Source organism: Leguminivora glycinivorella, chromosome 1, assembly GCF_023078275.1.
Source record: "Leguminivora glycinivorella isolate SPB_JAAS2020 chromosome 1, LegGlyc_1.1, whole genome shotgun sequence".
Lineage (NCBI taxonomy): Eukaryota > Metazoa > Arthropoda > Insecta > Lepidoptera > Tortricidae > Leguminivora > Leguminivora glycinivorella.
In genome coordinates, this window is record NC_062971.1 from 36,735,516 (window position 1) to 36,759,651 (window position 24,136).

General features: G+C 37.3%; 3 protein-coding genes across 3 annotated transcripts in view; 2 read left to right on the top strand and 1 right to left on the bottom strand.

Moving 5' to 3' along the window:
* The first annotated feature begins 2,554 nt into the window (after nucleotides 1-2,554).
* LOC125225354 lies at nucleotides 2,555-8,820 on the top strand. Its single transcript, XM_048129029.1, is given in 5 exon segments — nucleotides 2,555-2,673; nucleotides 4,465-4,496; nucleotides 4,499-4,635; nucleotides 5,948-6,076; nucleotides 8,526-8,820. Coding segments are annotated over 5 exon segments (654 nt in total). The 3' UTR covers nucleotides 8,763-8,820.
* Nucleotides 8,821-16,485: 7,665 nt separating this feature from the next.
* LOC125227159 (uncharacterized protein CG5902) lies at nucleotides 16,486-22,349 on the bottom strand. The gene is made up of 4 exons (XM_048131389.1): nucleotides 22,050-22,349; nucleotides 21,657-21,742; nucleotides 18,844-19,074; nucleotides 16,486-17,855 (listed from the first exon to the last, which is right to left on the bottom strand). The coding sequence occupies exons 1-4, from the start codon at nucleotides 22,238-22,240 to the stop codon at nucleotides 17,701-17,703; spliced, it is 663 nt and encodes a 220-aa protein (XP_047987346.1). The 5' UTR covers nucleotides 22,241-22,349; the 3' UTR covers nucleotides 16,486-17,700.
* A 234-nt stretch (nucleotides 22,350-22,583) lies between these two features.
* LOC125226324 (remodeling and spacing factor 1-like) overlaps nucleotides 22,584-24,136 on the top strand; it is a 34,520-nt gene continuing 32,967 nt past the window's right edge. The window contains 2 exon segments of the mRNA XM_048130278.1: nucleotides 22,584-22,909; nucleotides 22,979-23,166. Of these exon segments, the coding sequence (XP_047986235.1) occupies nucleotides 22,765-22,909; nucleotides 22,979-23,166 (333 nt within the window). The 5' untranslated portion in view covers nucleotides 22,584-22,764.

Sequence of the window (24,136 nt, forward strand, 5' to 3'; positions counted from 1 at the left end):
TGCGAACGAAGCAAAATTACCGCACCGCATCATCACTTACCATCAGGTGTGATCGTGGTCAAACGTCTACCTATCCATACTAAAAAAAAAAAAAATTAAGTCTGGTTTAAAATATATTTTTCAATATTTTGTTGGTGCGAACGTCCTTGACACAAGGTTGTTTGCGCGGCAAACACCATGTGCTGGGCTCCCTAGAGAAACTGTCTAGCATAACAAATGAGGTCCAGGGAAACAACTATAGGTACTACGGAAAGCTTTATGTTAGCAGTCTAACACTTTTGAACTAAGGCGATTAGAAAGAAAAAACAAAGAATGTTAAGCTTAGATTAGTCGTTTATTAATAAAACGGATATCTACCTAATAAGTCCCAAAACTCAAGATATTTTTTTATTACCAACATGTTGGTATGTGGCATTTTTAACGGCCGCCTCAAATCTCAAAGGAAGGGGTTTTCAATTCGTCTGTATTTTTTTTTTAATGTTTGTTCCTCGATATCTCCGTCGTTACTAGAACGATTTTGAAAAAAATTTTTTGATTGATAGTACTTATATGCATACAGATTGGTCCCATTTTTCTCAGAACCCAGTTCTGATGATGGGATCCTGGAGAAATCGAGGGAACTCCTCAAATCTGAAAACATTCATATGGTGATTTTTGTGTTTTTGAAGGAACAGCATGCATTTACGTACGGAACAGTGACATTTGGTGCAGTGGAATTGCTGATGATGGTCAGAACGCAACTCCTCAATTCTGAACGGCACGCTTATAGTGACTTTGGTATTTTTATAAGAACAGCATGCCCTTACGTCCAGAACAGTGACATTTGGTGCAGTGGAACTCCTGATGATGGTCAGAACGGAACTCCTCAAATCTGAACGGCACGCTTATAGTGACTTTGGTATTTTTATAAGAACAGCATGCGCTTACGTCTAGAACAGTGACATTTGGTGCAGTGGAAATGCTGATGATGGTCAGAACCGAACTCCTCAAATCTGAAGGGCACACTTATAGTGACTTTGGTATTTTTATAAGAACAGCATGCATTTAAGTTAAGAACAGTAACATTTATTTAGTTATGTTTGTTAAAGCATATTGAGTTTTCTAGTCAAATTTTGTCAAGCTTCGATTTCTTATAATCGGATTCATGAGGAATTCAGGAAACTCCTCAAACCTTAACGGTATAGGTACGTATATTACGTATATTGATTTTTGTTGCCATCAAATAATTAGAGCATTAAAAGCAGTTTAAAAAAATACCTAGACATTTCTACATAATCCAACATTCGCAAGTAGCTTTCACCAGAACCCCAAAGGCGGCGGTTTTTTTTTCTTAAAAATTATGTCAAATAAATATGTCCATTCGTCATCTAGCGAATAAGGAACATTGTTATCCCGTGGGCCGTGGGAGATTACTTGTAATAATATTTATGTAAAGTGCATTAGGGTGGAAAATCATCTAATTTCGAAGGTCGCATAAAATTAAGGTGGCACTATTATTTCCATCATATTCATATCAAGATTCCCTTTTCGAAATTACCCTAATGCACCTTACCTACTTAATTACATAAAACATAAATAATAAAATTGTTCATAAAACTTACAGACTATTAATCCAACACGTAATACCTATACAGGTACATGATATAAAAACAATGGGGAACATGCTGGGTACATTTCCTCAAAACAACTTAATATTTCGATTTAAGTAGCACTATCTAACACAACACGTAATACATACATTGTAGAGAGTCATTATCCCAAGCAAAATCTATACATATAGCGTATTCAGGATTTTTACATAAATGAACATCACCATCTAGCCCGCCCGGTAGGCCTAAGAAGCGCTGGCTGGACGTCGTGGCAGCGGACATGCAAGAGAACAATCTCACGCCTAAGGTTGTCGAAGACCGGGCAACGTGGAGAAGACTGAGCAGGAAAGCGGACCCTGGCGCTAGGCCGGGAAAACGCTAGGTTGAAGAAGAAGAAGAACATCGCCATCTAGTGAGATATTCTAAAACTAATCTAAACATACATGGGTCAATGTTAAAAGAATAAACTCGATAGCGTGATGTAGGATTTTTTACAACACCGATTAACGCCATCTAGCATGAACCTACTAAACAAAACTATACAAGACTGCATAGTAGTGCATACTCTGCATTCTCAAGACAAATTATAATACTTAGTATGATTCAGGATTTACGCAGCTATAAGTAAGAGAGAGAAAGAGTATTAAGTACTCACCTTTCTTCGACCAAAACCAAAGATCGCAATCTGGTACACCCGTCTGGTATAGCTTTATCTCAAGAAAAATCTTTGATTGATTTGTGCGCTATGTGGTGGAATCCGAACGTTCATGTTTTGACACTGACATTGACAGCCAGCTGATCTGAAATTCTGAAGTTGACATTAGACCACGAAAATATTTCTGTGATTTTCATAAACTAAACCTGAATATTCTGAATGAAATACTTAAACATATAAAGCTAGTTATTTCTTGAGATGTTGTAGTGAATTATAGTAAAGAGAAATTAAACTGTGAATCTGTATCGCCATGGCGCTGAGGGGTAAAACAGCCGGAGAAATTCCGAAAGATGCAGTCGAACTAACGAAAGTTGAAGCTACTAATTATGTTTGGGAGCTAATTTCTAATTGGGACTCTTTCTCCGACACGTAAGAATATCATTTTAAGTCATATTGTGTTTGATACATAACATAATTTTACTAGTAGATTCATAACCTAAAATTGCATGTTCTTAAAATATACGAGGGAAAACAACTATTTCGTAAGGTAAGGTAAAGAGAATTGATAACTAATTAGTTCTTTTGAGCCTCAATTCAAATTAGAACTAATTTCGCTGTTTAGGAAAAATGGATTACAATAGAATAGAAAAAAAAATGATTCTTAGCAAAACAAAACCATAATCTTTGTTCATACTTCATGTCAAGAGGTGATTTACATTATTTTTATCATTTGGTTTGGTATTCACCCTGGTTTTGTACCTTTTAAGTCATAAATCTCTTTTCGTAATGGGTCACCATATCTAGAATATTTGTAAACCATGATGTAAGAGTTCTTAACAATATGTCTACGGGCACAATAACAATTAATAATTAATAACATACTCTGGCTCAATGGCTGGAATAAGGTTGCAAGCTATGGTTGCCAGTTTAAAAACATGTAAAGTCAATAAGGAGAAGTGTGTCTCACCTTCACATTTTACCATTTTACTCATAGTCACAGGTGATTTTGCTACTTCATACTTTTGCTACTTGCTACTCACAATTAGTGATAAACATATTAACTCTCAGTAAACACTGGTCATTGTTTAAATGACTGGTCTGGCTCAGTTGGTAGTGACCCTGCCTGCTGAGCTGCGGTCCTGGGTTTGAATCCCAGTAAGGGCATTTATTTGTGTGATGAGCACAGATATTTGTACCTGAGTCATGTATGTTTTCTATGTATATAAGTATGTATTTATCTATTTAAGTATATATTGTATATCATCGCTTAGCACCCATAGTAAAAGCTTTGCTTAGTTTGGGGATAAGTTGATCTGTGTAAGGTGTCCCCAATATTTAAAAAAAAAACCGGCCAAGAGCGAGTCGGACTCGCGCACCGAGGGTTCCGTACAAACCTGCAAGGTTTACAATTATTAAAAAAAATAAAGTATTATGTGATGTAACTAAAAATTTATGGTTTTCGTAATTTTTCCTTTATCTATGCTATAAGACGTTGCTTCGTACCAAATTTCAAGATTCTGAGTTCACGGGAAGCACCCTGTAGGTTTTGATTCCCTTGCAAGTGTCGAAAATTTGCGGCATAAACGGCTGTATCTTTTGATTGCGTTGGCTTAGAAGTTTGATTTTTTCACAGCTTCAAGGGACAGTAGACCTGAGTAATTGATATAAATTTCAGCTTCATACCTCCACGCGTTCCTGAGAAAAAGGGTCTTGACAGACGGACGGACGGACAGACGGACAACAAAGTGATCCTATAAAGGTTCCGTTTTTTCCTTTTGAGGTACGGAACCCTAAAAAAGGCCAAACACACTTCCTCTTATGACACACTTACCAGTATTGACCTTAAGTGTAGAGTTGACTTCCCATAGAACATTTTAATTTCACCCCTAGTGATGGTATGTGTCTAAGCCAGCGTTCCCACTTAAGCGTCGCGTGTCTCGGGGCGCGCAACGGACGTCCGCGCCACGCCACCTGAGTGTAATTCAAAAACGTCATTCATTTTGTATAGGAAGGACGTAAGACGCGCCCCAGGTAGCATGGCGGCGGCGTGGCGCGCGCCGCGCGGCGCGCGTCTTACGTCCTTCCTATACAAAATGTACTGAGGAGACGTTTTTTGAATTACACTCAGGTGGCGTGGCGCGGACGTCCGTTGCGCGCCCCGAGACACGCGACGCTCTGATGTGGCCGGTCCCTAATGTGTCAGTATATTTTTGTTGGCAGGTGGGCATTACGTTACGGCCCCGTGGTGCTGGGGGCATGAGCGCGCTGTCTGGCGTCATTATCAATGACCACTACAGGAAGAAGTTGAAGTTGGGCAACTTTGGTTTCTTCTCCTCTGTGATACCCATTTCACTGATGCCTGGGTTTATGACTGCATTGTTCCATAGACATGTAAGTTTCTTTTTTAAGATACCCTGGATCAGCCAAAGTCTGAAGAAAAATAATGTGTTTGTTAATTAGCAAACCAGCATGGTGTTTTTAGGGTTCCGTAGTCAACTAGGAACCCTTATAGTTTCGCCATGTCTGTCTGTCCGTCCGTCCGTCCGTCCGTCCGTCCGTCCGTCCGCGGATAATCTCAGTAACCGTTAGCACTAGAAAGCTGAAATTTGGTACCAATATGTATATCAATTACGCCGACAAAGTGCAAAAATAAAAAATGGAAAAAAATGTTTTATTAGGGTACCCCCCCTACATGTAAAGTGGGGGCTGATGTTTTTTTTCGTTCCAACCCCAACGTGTGATATATTGTTGGATAGGTATTTAAAAATGAATATGGGTTTGCTAAGATCATTTTTTGATAATATTAATATTTTCGGAAATAATCGCTCCTAAAGGAAAAAAAAGTGCGTCCCCCCCCTCTAACTTTTGAACCATATGTTTAAAAAATATGAAAAAAATTACAAATGTAGAACTTTATAAAGACTTTCTAGGAAAATTGTTTTGAACTTGATAGGTTCAGTAGTTTTTGAGAAAAATATGGAAAACTACGGAACCCTACACTGAGCGTGGCCCGACACGCTCTTGGCCGGTTTTTTTATTAGACAATTCACAATGCAATTCTTGCCGAGGTCTCAAAATTGTTACTTCATTTTACATTATCATTTTCCATGCGTTAACCCGGCATTAGCCACGGCTCATGAGAGCCTGGAGTCCGCTTTGACTACTAATCCCAAGATTTGGCGTAGGCACTAGTTTTACTAAACCAACTGCCATCTGAGCTTCGAACCCGAAGGGTAACTAGGCTTTATTGGAATTAGTCCGGTTTCGTCACGATGTTTTCCTTCAACGAAAAGCGATTGGCAAATATCAAAAGACATTTCGCGCATAAATTCCGAAAATCTCATTGGTACGAGCCGGGGTTTGAACCCGCGACCTCCAGATCGAAAGTCGCAAGCTCTTACCGCTAGGCCACCATTTACATGTAGGCAATGATACCCACTTCTGTCTATTAAAATGTTAGATGGACTTGAAAAAACACGATTGGAAAGACTCATATTATTTATTTTGCCCAAGCAAAATAAACTTGTCTTATATTTCTCTTACCACACAGGATTCACAGAATCTTAGTTTTTTTTACCTACAATATTTACAAAGATGCTAAATATGATAAGCAGTCAAGTCATTATCGTAATATTTTATTTAATTGACCAAACAACCTATCAAAAAGACCATACATATATAAGTGATATTTTAATTATTTCAGTTGGTATCTACAGAGATGTTACTGATGAAAGAGGCCTGTCCAGTCTGCTATGAGCTCAAGGCCGCAGCCATCCAGTGGGGCTTCGGTATCGCCTATCCCATGGTTCTGGGACCCACATCAGCCTTAATGGTATGAATTATCTTTTCTATAATTTCAGCCTAACTCCAGGGCACTATAATTTGGAAAAATAAAAAATTTGGTGACCCCAGTAGTCTTGTAGTCCCATTTTTCCCCTCATGCCTTCTATTGGATAGCAACAAATGGCAAAGGGCTGTAATTTCTCTAAGATTCTCATATAATCCTACGCCGAGTCAAACGACGCAACGGAGCCACGCTGTTACGTCGTCGCCCAAATCTAATGTTTAATTTGTTTATTTTTTGTATGTCTTTTGTATTTTTTTTTGTAAGTCTTGTTTTGTATTTTTGTAGTTTCACAGTGCCTTGGTGTAAACTGTAATGCTGTGTTACTTTTTGATTAAATAAATAAATAAATAAATAAAATAAATAATAAGGCAGTGATCCCACCAAAAGCGAGGAAGCGATGAGGTGAGCTATTGGCGGTAGAAACGAACAAATGACAGTCACTCTCGTGTAAATAAGAGACGCGATGACAGTCGTCGGCGAGCTTTATCTTTTTCCCCTCACTAGCTCTGAAACACGTGTTTTGTCCTTTAATAGCAGCGGATAAAAACGCATTTTATCCACTAGTGGGTAAAGTAATTTGACCTTGAATAAAGTCAAATTAACTGCTTTAAAATTGATAAAAGTAGGTAAATCTAGTAATAAAGATGATTTACCACCTGTGGATAACTACTGGAAGCAGTGATAAACGCATTTTTTGCGTTGTAGTTTCCTCGCTATAGTGAGGGGAATAGTTATTTGTTATACAAGGGGGCAAAGTTGTATTTTAACGCCGAGTGTGGAATTGAAAAACGAGCAAGTGAAAGGATTCTATAGTTGAACCACGAGCGAAGCGAGTGGTTCGAGAATAGAATCCTGAACTTGCGAGTTTTTTAACACACGAGATGTAAAATACATTTGCACCCGAGTGTAACACAAAACTTTTCTCCTCACTATAGCGAGGAAACTACAACGCAAAAAGTGCGTTAATCACTGCTTCCAGTAGTTCCACAGGTGGTAAATCATCTTTATTACTAGATTCACCTACTTTTATCAATTTTAAAGCAGTTAATTTGACTTTATTCAAGGTCAAATTACTTTACCCACTAGTGGATAAAATGCGTTTTTACCCGCTGGTATTAAAGGACAAAACACGTGTTTCCGAGCTAGTGAGGGGAAAAAGTTTTGTGTTACACTCGGGTGCAAATGTATTTTAACTACTTCTCGTGTGTTAAAAAACTCGCAAGTTCAGGATTCTATCCTCGAACCACTCGCTTCGCTCTTGGTTAAGCTATAGAATACTTTTGCTTGCTCGTTTTTCAGTTCCACACTCGGCGTTAAAATACAACTTTGCCTCCTTGTATAACAAATAACTGTTTCTATAATTTCAGCCTAACCCCAGGGCACTGGTCCGACCAAAAACGAGGAAGCGATGAGGTGAGCTATTGGCGGTAGAAACGAACAAATGACAGTCACTCTCGTGTAAATCAGAGACGCGATGACAGTCGTCGTTTTATCGCCGCTAGCTCATCGCTCACTCGCTTCTGGTGGAATCAGTGCCTTATTATATGAGAATCTTAAAGAAATTACAGCCCTTTGCCATTTGTTGCTATCCAATAGAAGGCATGAGGGGAAAAATGGTACTACAAGACTACTGGCGTTTTTTTTTCAAATTATAACCACGAAAATCGAAGTTTGTCTTTGCGGATAATATTCTCACTCTAACACTACTTTTGGCGCGTAGCTTCATCTTTGCTAATCATTACTGTTATTCCCTACCAATGATTTCTCAAAGTGTCCACTGCACGATAAATTAAATATAAAAGATCATACCATCCCATACATTAAAATGCGACCGCCTAAGACCGCGCTTACACTCCACCACACATAGATGGCGCCACAAAAAAAATGTCTTGTAGCTTTCTATTATACTTGTAGATGGCGTTAAGTGTCACTTTTGACATAGATTTACGGCTCGGAATTGACATTTAATGCCAATCTACAAATAATCGGTGGCAACAAGGTATTTTTTGTGGCGCCATCTATGTGTGGTGGAGTGTAAGCGCGTTCGTAGGCGGTCGCATTTTAATGTATGGGATGGTATGATCTTGTTATATTTAATTTATGTTTATGATTGCACTCAGGCCTTACACAAAGTGCTGTGCTAGTACAGTCGAGTTCATTAATATACATGTGTACATTTTTGCACTTTATTGCAACGAGTTAAATGTACACGTATTTATGAACTCGACTGTACAACTATCAATATCAGTGGTAGCAAAAATTTGAAGGAATTTTAGAGGCGGGCCAGATTTACACCAAACATGCATTTTTAATTTTTTACTACAATGCTGGCCATATCACACACTATTAGGACCGGTCGCGGTGACGGGCCGTAGTTTGTCCACCACTGATCAATATTTTAGTCATTTTTGAAATGTTAAAATTTTTTTTTCAGTTCGCCAACAGATACTCCACATACCGAGTACCCAACCTAATAGAAGGACCTAAAGTAATATTCGAATTCCTTTCAAAACTTACGAAGCCCTTCTACTCAACGCTAGTTTACGTCGGCGCCTTCCAGTTGGTCATGTCGTCCGTACTGACATACTTCGAGATGAGAAACCACATCACAGTCAGGTTAAAGATATTGGAGATTGAAGAAAAAGTTATGGCTGAACATGGGCTTGAATAGTTTTATTGTAAATAGATTGTTAATTGTATAATTAGATTATGAATATTATGATTTGAGATTTTTTGTTTTCATTTCTGCGAGTACCTTAGGCACTGATCCCATCGCGAGCTAGTAAGCTATGAGCTATCGGCTATAAAAACGAACAAAATATAAGCACTCCCGTGCAAATAAAAGAGACACGGCGATTTTGATAGCTCACCGCTGGGCGAGTAACTATAAACATCGACGTGTCTGTTTTATTTGCACGGGACTGATTATCTTTTGTTCGTTTTTATAGCCGATAGCTCATAGCTTACTAGTTCGCGGTGGGACCAGTGCCTCAGTGCGTTTTCACATTATCCGATCCGATATCGGATGTAGGACCGATATCGCATACATTGAAGCCGCCATCTTTGATTTTTGCCTTTGAAATCCTTCCGACATCCGATGTCGGATCGGATAATGTGAAAACGCACTACGATGATGGCTTACATCCGGAAAATGCGGGTCAGGATGAGACTATCTCAGGACCGAGACAAGTGGCGTATCAGAAGAGAGGTCTATGCTCAGCAGTGGGCGATGAAGGGCTGATATGATGATGAAGTCGGGTCCACACAGACCGAGCAGTGGCGAGGCAAACGACCAATGTAGACGTGCCTAATGCCTGTAGGTAGATGAAAACGCGCGTGCTGCCTCGACTGAGGTATGCCTACATAGGAATTTTGCCGCGGGAGAAAATTGCCTCGCGACGGCACTCGGTCTGTGCGGACCCAGCTAATGAAGTAACTCGATAAGCTGAAAATGTTAACCTTGATAAATAAAATAAATGTTTTTCAGTAACCTATATTAATTAATTCATAATTATTAATTACGATACAAAACGGACAATAAACCACACAACGGAAACACTTGCCTTGAACACATGCGAGACTGCACCTTAAATTAGTTATAATATTGCTTATTATTGTTTGACTTCCATGGATTGCACACTACTGACACTCCAACAAGCAGTTTCGTACATTGACCTGTTGCTATCTCTGTTTCACGTGCATGTTGCTATCTCGCTCGCACAGTGACATTGACAGCTATTATTATAGGCAGGACAACAATATGCGCGTGATATAATGAGATAGTAACAAGCGGTTCAGCGTAAGAAAATGATTTTGAAAGCGTCTCCCTTTATACCTGGGGCAGGTTGAAACAAAGAAATACAGATATGTGCTTACGTAAGACTTGATTGACATAAACACCTCTATTTTTTCACTGGATTTCAGGTAACAATCTTGTGATTATTTAAACAAGATTCTTGAAAAAAATGGAAGGAAAATCTACTATACAGAAGATATACTATATTTTACCTCAATTTAGTTGAAGGTTGAAACAGCTAGGTATAAGTTCACAACACTGGTAACAGCTGGGAAAATCTTGATTTTACATTAAAATTGTTAAAAGTTGTGTATTTGAAGTTTTTTTTTTATACTACGTCGGTGGAAAACAAGCGATCGTTAATATTTCATACTTTTCACATTTAAGTTCGAATTTATGATTAAAGTAACGACACTAAACACAAGGATTTTTGTACATTAACACGTTACTTTCTATCTCTATCAGACACGAATATAAATAATATTGCTATCTCGCTAGCACAGTAGCATAGGACACTCTTATGCCATAGACTGTCATCGGCGAAACAGCAACATAGCTATGTGTGTGTAAATAGATAGGAAATACAATAGCTTGTTGAGGTCAGTGTAATAAATATATATACGGACTTAGTGCCAAAAATATGTACACACGAATTTACTGCTTATTAACCTCGTAAGGCCCACCATAGTTAGTTTTCCCATTTTGAATTTGAACCTTATTCTATAAATAAATTGGTAAGATTTTCGTTTGTTTCAAAAATCAATGTAACAATGGAAATTCGACTTTATTCAGTTCATGGAAGGTTCAAATTAGATTGCAACACTATGTACATTGTAATGTACATTGGGCCTTACGGGGTTATAAGTTGTGGATACATATATCTGGCACTTCGTCCGCAACTATAATACCTCGACTACATTCTTCGTGTTTAGCGTTCTTACTGTAAAGCCTCCGCCAAACATAGAACGTTTTGATAGCGGAGCGGAATGCGCGCGCATCCTGCTCGCAATCCGCGCTCGTTAGTTCCCGCCGGCGTCCGCTGGGCGCAACGCCAGCGTCTGGCGCAACGCTTTCATTGCGCTCCGCTAACGCTACGCTCTCAAAACGCATGTGTGGCCGCGCTTTACTGTTCTCAGTAGTTTTGCGACAACCCGTTCCAAGTTTCGTCTAAACAGTATTATTATATTTATTATACTTGCCAAAATGGACGCAAGTAATACTAGGTAGTTCATTCCATGTCTTTAGACGTGCTTTAGACTTTAATACAACCCGAATAAGGTCTTTAATGGCAGTTTTTAGCTCGGAAAGCTCAGACACACCTATATTACAGACAATACGTACTAGACAGATTCACAAGAGCTGGCACGAATGGCATCAATTAATGAAAATATTACAGACTAGCTTTTGCCCGCGGCTTTGCTCGGGTTAAATTTGCAAAAATTGCGGAATGGTCCATACACACGTCTATCCCCCATTTTAGGTACGTAAGTGGGGAGTTAGAAAGAGACAAAAAGTAGCCTATGTCAATCTCCATGGCCCTTCAACTATCTCCACATTAAAAATCGCGTCAAATCGTCGCTCCGTTTGGCCGTGAAAGACGGACAAAGAAACAGACACACACACTTTCCCATTTATAATATTAGTTGATATTAGTAAGTATGGAAGTATGGATATAGTGCGAAATTTTTTCCTTCGTATTTTAGCGGAAACTTACGAACGTGTCATGCTATTTCAGCCAGTCTCAGTACAAGAAGTACGTTTATTCATAAACGTACTCTAAAATTGTCAAGCCGATAAAGTTCGTTTGTCCCTTTCCGACGTATGGGTGTGATAGAAAGGACGAACTTTATCGGCTTGATAACTTTAGAGTACCTACCTATGTTTTATGAATAAGGGGGTAGGTAAATGTGACACATCAAACTAAATCAATTTGTTCAATATTTATAATCAAAAATCATCATTTATAATGATTGCAGCTCGTGCCAGCATTCGTAAAACTACTTCAAGAATTCGTCAACACATTAATAACTACGCCTTCAACATCCCAACTCTTGAGTGTATTCTCCAAAACTTACACTACAAAGTATTACTCATGGCCTAACAAATTGTAGACCAGAACAAATTACACTCTATTGTGAGACTGACTCAGTTCCATAAGGGCATTTTCAGAATTTGGGACCCCCCCCTTAGCGTAAGTTGTTAACAAAAATTAACTAGCTGTCAGTTCTGTGACTTTACAAATTAAGCATAAAATCTGTCTAAAATTTTACTTTTTTCACATTCTTAATGTAGATTAGCGCTTAAAGTTTATGTAATGTAATTTAACACAAAAACAATATTTTTATAGAAATTTCATGCTTAATTATCGTCACAAAACTGACAGTGAGTTAATTTTTGTTAACAACTTGCCTGTCCCGGTCCCAAATTCTGAAAATGGCCATAAGCGATATTCAATTTTTTTCTTCTTGAATGGAAAATCGTATAAGGTAAGGTGGAAGATTGAAGGATGTTTCTTACCTACGGATTAGGATAGAAAGGCACCTGCTTCGTTCGGAACATATTTCATCTTACCCCTCAGGAAAAATACTATTTAATAATACTTTCCTCATGTTCTCATCAGAAAGCTTTCGACCACCATAATTTATGATGGCATAAATACCTAGTCCAATAACGATTTTAGCTTTGCTTCGAACAATTTTATTATTAGGGTTCATACAACTTGAAGTCCTTTTGCGATACCATAGATAATGACTTGATTTTTGGCAACCCTGAATCAATACGATTCGACCCTGAACTGCTGTCGAACTGCGGTTTTGTGGAAAGTGTCCTTTCTGTACGTAAGTACTTAGTAAAGTTACTAATTCATTATGTGCTTATGGAACTGAGTTTACTCTACATATTGAATACTTACATTTAATATTATGTTTGTCTACCGTCTAGCAATCTATTTTGGGGTTGGGGCTTCTAATACGTCCAGTTCATTCGGAAAATTTTCAAACTCAGACAATCTTCAGATCTGCGGGCCTGGCACACTAGTGTGATAGCCTAGCACGTCGGTGCGTCTTTATCACACTTGTAGAAAGTGCGAAAAGGACGCCGCGATAGATTATATCACGCGATTGTTTTTGCCCGCCTGGTCAAAGTCCTATCGTGAAAACCTTACTTTCAATATCTGCATTTTTATCGCTCTTGCATAATGCATATTCAAGCTATAGAGGCAGATTCAGAAATCATGATTACATGTATAGGGCGTGTAGGCAAGCGGCCAATCGTTTACGCTTTGTAGTGTATTGTAATTTGTAATATTTAATATCTACGAAGCGTGAACAATTGTGGCTACTTGTTTATGCGTTCGGGTCTTCCATATACAATTCCTAGTTGTCCTAAGGAAAACTAAGAAAAAAAAAGTAGTTGGAGAAAAAGCTGTATTTTTGGACTGCTTAAATAGATGGCGCTGTCTGAAGCCATAGGTTTTGTGACATGTTAAGCGTGCAAAGTCTTGAAACCTATTTATCCCAGACATAATACTTATAATAGAAAGCCATCTACTTCGGCATACAACATTGCTACAATATCTGAACGAACTTTATTCATTTCATACGTTTACCTTTTCAATCTTAGTAATCTTATTCTGTCTATCGCTCTTGCACTTTTTTCTAACTTACCCTAAATAGAGCTCTCTCCCAAACTAGCATAACGTGTCGTGTAAAATTTTTTTTTTAATAATTAAAATTGACAAAATGATGAAAATTACCTAAGACAGGCATATAAGCGTTATACACAGGGTGGATTTTGAAATGGATCTACGAGGACACTCAATAACTCTGGGTTCGAATCCCGGTAAGGGCATTTATTTGTGTGCTGAACAGAAATATTTATTATTGAGTCATGGATGTTTTCTATGTATATAAGTAGGTATGTATTTAATACCGTCGCCTAGCACCCATAGTACAATCATAATCATAATCATAATCATAATATAATCATAATCTTTGCTTAATTTTGGACTTAGGTTGATCTGTGTAAGGTGTCCCCACAATATTTATTTATTATGATATTGGGATGTAGCCCTGTCAGTTGACGTCTTTGGCAGTAAAAATATTATAAAGCATCCCTAACTATTTGTGACATTATCTGGGTAAAGGTACCTTATTGTCGATGGCGCTTACGTCTCGCGGCGTCGTATTTGTACACGAACATCGCTCATAACACCGTAAGCGCCATCGATAATAACACAGAGAACCTCCTATAGAGTAGCAGTCTTGTATATTTTGTTCGCGATACGAGTCACCAGTGTTTGGGGTGCGAGGAGCGGGCGGGGAATGTGTTAAGCGCGCTGTGATTGGCCGTTTCAAGGACGGCAGGCAGTCGCGCCAGATGAAAAGGGACAGAAGTATGACTGTCCCTCTACTGACGCGTAAATGGCCAATGTAAGTTGACCTATGCCGGCTCTGAATAAATTATAAATATGACTTATTTGTGGAATGTAATGCCGTCTGTTTTTAAATTTGAGCTTCTTGTTACCTTTCCACACCATTTCACACTACAGGTGGACATCTTTAAGGCATCAAAATACCCTTTTCCAATTTTTTAGTGCGAAAAACACGCGCTGCTTTCGGGTCTGTTACTTGGTCGATACTGATCGGGCACGGCGAGCGCCCGCGCTTATATCAGTGCAAATACTAGGAAGGCTGGCGACCGCGAGTCGTCTTGTAATAGATGTCTATAGGGGTTGGTCTGTGGATAATAAGCTCCCTTTACCCAGATAATGTCACATCTAATTCATAAGTTTATGGACATACAGGTAACAGTTTGTCGCGGACTGACTGTAATTTTTATCAAAATATTATTTGGATACCGATTTTGGGTAAAAATACAGTTACCGATCCATTTAACGTTAACCGCCTCCACAATTACACGATTTGAACGATTGATATAGCAGTTGCATAGTTCCTTGTTTCCATTGGCCTATCTATCATAGAACGTCACTTACCATCCGTGAACTTTTATTTGTCAAGTGACTCTCACAAACTCATTTAAAAATCCATCCTGTATACTATATTTACCATACTAATGCTCATATTACCTTTTACGTAACTCGAAATACAAATGACTGGCAGGTCGCCCTAACAAATCAATCATAACTTTTTTTGTCCTTTCATAATTATTTCCTTTTTTTATACTTTTCTCATTACGAAACCAATGCATGATATATAAGGATACTCTCTAATATTAATATTATTTTGTGACATTAGCATAAGAACTTCACCTTAAAGTTAGAGCTATAATCTAATGAAATAAGTAATAAGTACCTTTGTTTTTGTATTTTTTTATTATTTTAAGCAAGCTGAACATGAGATTTTTCTCTTACGCGTCAAAATGTTTTTAATTTTTAATCGACATTTAAAAAAACTTTTTTTATAATAATTTGGTTGATTCTTATTGAACAAAGGTATAACATAATAGTTTCTTTTTTTTTAATTAAAAGCACTAGGTAGCGATATATGGATAAATTTGTATTAAAATTTGTTTCCATAAGCAGCATCTCAGATTTTAAGACTGATAAATAAGCAAGAGATATGTTTTACGCGCTGGATTCAAAATTGTCTCTGTAAGTATTTTTAATGATTTTTTTTTTATACAAATGTTGATTTTTAACTAATGTGAGGGGAATACAATTATGATAAAATAAATTATATAAAAACAAGCTACAGATTTCTGTATTTACGTAGTATTAACCCGAAAATGATGATACATATTTTGACAAAACTCACGTACGTTTTATATTCTTTATGATTTATTTTTCAGATCAAGTTTTAGCAAATCGATCTGTAAGTTTAGATTCAAATACTATAGAGATTTATAAATGATGTATGTAGTTCTTCACCTATTTTATATCGCTGATACCTACTGATATTGAAACGAAAGTTCCATTCCGATAAAACTTATGGCGCCATCTACAGAAACTTTCGAAAGTCGCCATCCGCATTACAGTAATGTAACCGACTTTAAAATATGGGATATACAATAACGAAATGAACTATACATCTTACATTATTGTCTGAAGTTGAATATCGGTAAGAGTAAGTGCATTTTCACATTATCCGATCCGATATCGGATGTCGGACCGATATCCCATACATTACAGGCGCCATCTTGGATTTTTTCTATTGAAATCCTTCCGACATCCGATATCGGATCGGATAGTGTGAAAACGGCCTAACATGATGGACAAAACATAATTCTCACAATGTCACTACAGAAAATACTAGAGGAACTGGTGCCAACATCAAAAAATCGAAAGTTTTGTATTTTTCGATGTTGGTTAGGCACTGGTCCTGCCAAAAGCAAGGAAACAAAAGATAGTCGCTCCCATGTAAATAAAAGAGAGATCGAGCTATTTATAGTTCATCGCTCGGCGACAAACTATAACTCGCTTACGCTATCATCGCGTCTCTCTTATTTACATGGAAGCGCTATCTTTGTTCTTCTCTATCGCTCATAGCTTACTCGATTTTGGGAACAGTGCCTTAGTCCCTCAATTTTGTCTCTTTTCAACTAATGAACTGAATCAAGCGTCAGAAAGAACCAGGCGATCGTCGGTGAACTGTTTTATTGCAACAACAGATGTCAACACTCAGGGTTGCGGTCAAAGTGGAAGACGTGTCTTCGCGACTGTTGGGCGAGAATGCTTACTAAACTATCCTATCCATATTGATTCTTATTTCAGCATGAACATACTACATTACGATACAAGTGCGGAAAAAACAAAGTTCGAAACGAGTGGCGATAAATTAAAACAGGACCGGACTTTTAATTCGACACGAGTTATAAATTTCTTTCTCGCACGTGCATCGTACGACTTTTTCAGTACCAATGACACTCTGAAGTTTCGACCTGTCAAGAAATGTCAAAGCACCATCTCTACTGAAAAAAAAAAACTTCATTATACACGATATAATCCGTTTTCATAGTTTTATTTCATTAGTAACTATCGAGATAACCAAAGCCAATATTATGAAATTAAAACATAGTATTTGGTATAACAATGACATAAAAGCTTGGATGCCTAAAGTGTTTTATAAAAAACACCCTGTATTATTCATTTTCTGTTAACTGTTCATTAGTAATGCATTTGCCAGAACATACATCAGTCAAAACATGATTTCCTCGATCACGCATCCGTTTTAAACCAAAACATTCACTTCTCAAAATAAAAATGTTGTTGAAGTGAAGCATAACATGTTTTTATACATGTAAACATTATAAGCATTTCGGGTAAGATCCCAGGTCAAATACTCGAAAAAAAAAAAGTAAATTAAGCTATATGTGCAATGCCATACCTAAAATATACAAATGTAATCTTTTTACAAAGTTCACGTTCAACCAATCGATTGTGGAATAAACTAAAAGTAGGTACTAGGTACATTACATACATATACAAGTTACAAGCTCTTTCCAACTTGTCATATTAGACATTGACTATCTACCACTACTTGCAAATTGTAACTTGTAGCTCCGAGAAATGGGCCCTAAGATGTTTCAATACCATTCCCGCCCAACTACCGCCTTAAAATAAAAGAATTCACACACATTACCCAAACTTTGGTGTTCGGAATGTCGTTGGCAGTGTAGATTAAGACACGCGTTCACTTTGAGCACAATCTGATCATGCCTTTATACACTTATATACTAACTTAGCACTATAACCACTTAGATGAGTCGAACTGTTTTCCACATAACCTCTGGATAGGTCCCATAGTCTCTGGGGAGATGTGGCAGTCACCGGGCCCCGGAGACGCAGAGGTTGGTGCTAGCAGCGTTGGCTGATGTAGTCGCTGTAGGAGGCTGAAATCTCCTCGGATTGGTAGCGAGTCAGCTTAATGCTGCGTCTCATGTCACCGGTGATGGCTGCCTTGTAGCCACCTTTCCGGAGTAGCGAGTCAATTGTTTGGATTTGGTCCCAACCTGGAATAATTATTAATCTTGCTTGTAATGCTTCCTCTCTTTTGTTTCGATAATAAAATCGAATCTGTAAAGTAATGCATACTGCATACTGACATTACTGACTATCGTAGTGGGTCATTATGACTATTTATGACTTCGTCTGTGCGATTAAACTGTTTTGAGGTGATTGTGTTGCGTTTAACGTTTTGTTACCTAACCTACCATCATGCGGGCCGCATGCTTATTTGAAAAAAAAAAAAAAAGTTAACCTAGCAATTCTTCCTTTCAGCGGATAAGGCGAGTAAAACACCAATTAGATACTAGCCTTGCTCAGAAGCAACTTGCGGTTAGTAAGTAACGGCTCACTGGGGCTTGTTTCACCAGTGACAATTGTCACCCGATAGTGATACTTCGGCGTTCATTGCCTGTTCAACAAGGAAATATTGACGCTGAGTAACAATGGTATTTTCCCCTAACTAGCTCGGAAACACGTATTTTGTCCTTTAATACCAGCGGATAAAAACGCATTTTATCCACTAGTGGGTAAAGTAATTTGACCTTGGATAAAGTCAAATTAACTGCTTTAAAATTGATAAAAGTAGGTGAATCTAGTAATAAAGATGATTTACCACCTGTGGAACTACTGGAAGCAGTGATAAACGTATTTTTTGCGTTGTAGTTTCCTCGCTATAGTGAGGGGAAAAGTTTTGTGTTACACTCGGGTGCAAATGTATTCCGCTCGTGGTTCAACTATAGAATCCTTTCACTTGCTCGTTTTTAATTCCACACTCGGCGACCTCGGCGTTAAAATACAACTTTGCCCCCTTGTATAACAAATAACTATTATTGACCCAGAAGTAGACACCGAATTATTAGTGTCACGTGTTAATGTCACTGTGATAAAATATGTCATTTATGAACTCGACGGACATTTTGTCCGCGTCCGGACATATTGAAGCGGCGGGCAATTTTTCCTACATAGTGTTGCAACATAAATGAAACTTCTTACCTTGCTCAGTAGCAACTTGTGGTAAGTAAGTAGCGGTCCGTTTCGACCCTCGTTCACTGATGAACTCGATCCTGATGCCATGCTTCCCCAGCTTCCAGTCGAGGTAGTGCTCGGCCTCCTCAAAATGCTGCAGGATTGACACGGAGACCGTGAGGCGGGGCACCTCTTCGCGAGTGATCGGCGAGAAGCGGGAGTCTTTGAGGGCGCTTGTTATCGCGTACTCGCGGAGGCCTAGAAGAAAGGGAGGTTTGTAATGTGGAATTGGGGATATATATTAATAGACAGGTCATAAGTGGTCAGATTAACGATAAAAAGAATAACTAACTGATGGACGCGTGTGGCGGATTATAACCACAATTTCACGCGAGTGCACCACTCTGTTCACCAGTGTTAAAAAATGGGTTCAAAATGCGAGGGTTGAGAATTTCAAAAGAATCTTCTTAATTTTAAGGGTGGAGGGCTTCTTGAAGGCATTTTATTTACATGGCTCCTCCGAGCCTGCTCGCAGAGTGATTGAACTGTTCCCAAAGGTTCTATTCAGACACAAATATTTATCCCATATCTGCTTTGAGATTTTTTTTTGACTAGTGTGGTTCCAAATGAAATTGATATTTCACAATTTCAATTGGGAACTTGACTGTAGTTAAAATAAAATATTTTATACCATGCACGAAATAAAGCATCAGATAATTATAAGAAAAACATGAACAGAAGTTATTTTTAAATCCAATTTCTATTTAATAAGTCAGGTAGAAATATTATATAAAGTAACTGAGTTGACCGTGACGTCACTCAATTCGATTTCATATAAATTACATATTAGCAAGTCGGTCAAATTCGTTTTGACAGTTCTTAAAAAGAAGCTGATTGATTTGACTAGGAGGCAAGTAGTTTTGTTAAATTAAATATATTGATCAAGAACTATTTAATACGGGACAAAGCCCATACAAAAAAGCGTAACCCTGAAATGTACGAGCCTTTTAGGCTTAAAACTAGATGGCGCTGTTTCGCAGCCTGGAAGTGGCCAATATCATATTCTCCCCAAATATTTTTGAGTGTTTTTTTTATAAGAACAAATGATATATTTCTTTATTTTAAAATCATTATATGACGTCAATACATTTTGGATAGTATTTAATAGGTGGCGTTTAAAAATTGAGGTACGATTCTTAGTATGAAGTATGTAAATCCTATACAAAAATTTATTAAATAAAAACAATGCTATATGCAGTATTTAAGTTGTTTGTTTATTGTGACTGTCATTTCTAAAGCTCTTCATGAATATGGACAGTTTTAATCCATTAAGTTTTGATCAGCCATTGTAACAAATAATAAATAAGGTGAGTCAATAGGTCATGCATATTTAGTGTTGTGTATAATGACTTATCAATGATATTACTTAATTGGTAGTATATGAAACTCTTGCACCCTTATTTAAAAACTTACAGTCCTAATGAATTAAATCATGTTTTATTCCTTTCTCACAAATTAGCTAATTTAGGTGAGTTTAAGCCTTCTTGGCGCTCAATAGTTCGAATGATTCTGATTTGGAAAAGATTGCAATAAGTTTTTTTGCAAAGTTTCATTTTAGGAACAAGCTTTTATTGCAAACTGTACCTTTCTGTCAATAGTCATCTGCCGCTCCCCGAGGCGTTTCTAAAAACCCCTTACTCGATGGGGATACAATGTTTCATAATAGAGTTCCTATGACCACCTCTCTGCTCCATCATCAGATCAGCTCTGTGATACCATAATATTGCATTGTCACGTGATTTACATATATTTATTTATTTATTTATTGATTTAAGCTTTATTATTCTACAGAAAGATTTTCTTTTCTTTTAATTTAGTTTTTATTATTGATTGTATTCTGTAGACCCCTTCTGGGTAAAAGCCTCCTCCAGCTGTTTCCATTTTATTTTATCTTTTGCCATGCTTTGCCATTCCTTGCCTGCAGTAGCCACAATGTCATCCTGCCACCTGGATAGTGGATGTCCTCTCTTTCTTGATCCCTGTGGTCCTTTCCACTTTGTAACCTTTCCTGTCCACCTGTCATCATTTAGCCTTGCCACGTGACCCGCCCATCTCCATTTCATGCTTTGAGCAAAGCATAAGGCATCAGTTACTTGCGTCTTCTGTCTAATATCTGAGCATCTTATTCTGTCCTTTGATGCCTAAACAGCTTCTTTCCATTGCTCTTTGTGTGGTCTGTATTTTTTTTTGTGTGGTCTGTATTTTTTTTTTTTTTTTTTACATTTTTTTACATATATAATGTGTGCAAAATTTCAGATCAATCAGAAACCGGGAAGTGGGTCAAATTTAGCTTTTACATTTTGACCCAAACTAACATACTAACAAGGCAAGTTAAATAAAAGCTTGTAAAAAGGGGCTCAAAGGTCATGTTCAGCAGGGTGAACATCGTCCAATTAAGGGTTAACAGTGTTTATGAGTAACAGCAATAATAGTGGATACAAAATAATAAATTGGCAAGTTATTTGAGTAAGTGACTAAATGTGACCAATTTATTTTATAGTTTTTGGCGGAAGGTATAATAAAATGTCTACTTAATGATTCATTCAATCTTAATGATTTCATGAATTACATCATTGACTTTAATTATTACTCTCAAGGTTTACCAATTATTGATTTTTAATGAGATAGCAATTTATTTTGTTCACACAATTTGTAAAGCAACTAGAATAAACCAGTAATTCTTCAGATATACTTATGTTTTTCACATAACGTAATGTGAAATTTATGAAGCCTTTTATATTATAAAAATATTTTAATTTATTACCACATCATTTATTTACCAGAATGCAAATGCATGGCATTGAACGTCCCAATGCAGCCTCGCAGCCGGTGCTCCTTCCCAATCTTCCAAGTCACAAACAATGGGCTGCAATAAGACCTCCCGTTTAAAATCCACTAGTATATATATATCCAATTCATATATTAATACAAAAAGTGCATTTATTATCTAAAGTGAAAGTTGCTATAAAGAAGACAAGCATAATAGACATCGCCCACACGTTTGCGTCTACAAAAAGGCATTTTGGGCGTAAACTGGTCGACCTACTAATTGCCCAACCAACGAACAAAGCATTCTTCTTTGTAAGCAAACAAAGAATGCCTAAGCGAAATCCTACCCCCTAGAGATTAACTTATAAATAGTTTCACTGAAGTATAAACGTATTGGCACTTACTAGGCATCGTTAGTGAAATTTGGCGTTTGTGGGGGGTCCATACTATGCAGCTGACAATACAAAACATCGAAACAAAAGTAACACATATCAGGAATAGCCACGGATTCTTGATAGCCATTTAAAGGTCGATCTACACCATTATACGAATTGTTCAACTTCTGTTTCTTAGTACCACAACACGCTGAAGACATGTTTGATGGTATTGCTTTTATAATAATTCAACTAAACAATTCAACTACAAATAACTCGCGAATGAAACAATACTCAGGGTTCTTGACCAATTTTTTGGATTGATGTTAACCACAGAGTAGAAAGACAGACGTAATCTAGACAGGTGATTTTTCCATGGCAACCCTAAATGATTGTTTTGCCGACAAAGTTTGCCGAAAATTTATAAGGATTCTCTCACACGCTCGTACAAATTACAAAGATGCATTTCAAACGGTTCTTTTTGAAAAATGTTGTATCTGTGGTAAAGGTAATTAAAAACAAAACATTTACGATTTCATAAGTCTATGGCACGATGGCTGTCAATTGAGTTATATTTTATTACTAGAAAATAAGAAAATAATGAATTCTGTGCACATTAAATTAATATTTTCGTGAATAATGTACATTTTATACAATTTTAATCTAGATATAAGTGATGCAATCGTATACCACTAGTTGAAGCCACATAGCGATGTTTAGTATAAAAACTAACTGAGTTTCGACGATGGCGTCTGACGGAGAAATTTCCTGTACGAATGATCCCAATTTCGCCGTTATCTATTCATTTCTGAAGGTTTTCGGGAAATTGTACGGGCTAGAAATACCGTCAATAGCAAAATTACAGCAGCTCGTAGAGAATACGGAGGAAGGTAAGGTATTACGAGAATTGTGGTGTGTTGTGTTATAAACAAACAGTGTTGAGAGTGATGTTTGTGCAGTTCCGGAGCCGCTGAAGGAGCTGCACCTGCGGCTGCTGCGGCGCGCGCAGAAGTCCGTGCAGAGCAACCGCTGGGAGCGGTGCCTCATCAAGTTCTGCCACCAGCAGGGCCACCACCAGGAGGCGTGGGAGATCGAGCGCTTCTCCTACAAGAAAGCCAGCACAGAGGTCAAACTAAAGACCCTCAAGGTACGATCAACGTCTTTTACGACATTTTGCGACCAACACTAGTGAATTGGAAAGTGGCTTGAGGGAAGCATTACAGTTAGTCTCTATTGTATACAGAATATATTGATCTGACATAAAAACAACTATGTATGTTTTTATTTGACTTCTTTTTAGTGTTGAAGCAGCTTTGGCAAGAGGAGTAGTTTATATTATCACTGTTTATTTCTGACCCCCTCAATGTCATTATGATGTTATGCATTAGGTCATTTAAATTTCTAAACAGTGTTAAGAAACTTTATTACATGAACTTAAAAATTTAATTTTAAAATTGTAGCTTATACCTGGAACAAACTTAATATGAAGGCACAGAATTTCAATAATAATCATAGTGAACAGGAATTTTGTGGTGTTTCCTGAACTATCTCTTAATGCTTCTACCACAGAAACTTTAATGTTTTTTTTTTTATAATTACATTCATCATAAAACTAATAACAGATCATCACTCTACCAGATGGGAAAATATGATTTAGAAATAACTTATTATTGTGAACTTAATGATGATTTGCATTTTTTTTCTTATTTTTGAAGAAGTCTGTGCTGCAAAACCGACAATTTTTGATACAAAAATGTACTAATCCATAATGGAACCTGTGAGTTTATAATTCTCCATCTTTTCTAAGTTAGATTAGGGTTAAATAAGATTAAAGGTTTTAAAGAAAGTTCCAAATTCAAAAGCACAATAATTGCCTTGGATTTACCAATAACACCTATTGTTATTATTATAATGCTTCTCTTGTCTTAGTTGCCTATCCTTTTTGTTGATGCTTGTATCATTTTCTTTTGCTTGTTCATAAATAATGTCACATGTTGTCTTACTAATAGGCTAGTTTCCTATACGTAAAATAAAATATTTTATGCAGTACATGAAATAAAGCACCACAAAATTAGAAGAAATATATGGACAGTAGTTATGGTTAAACATAATTTATA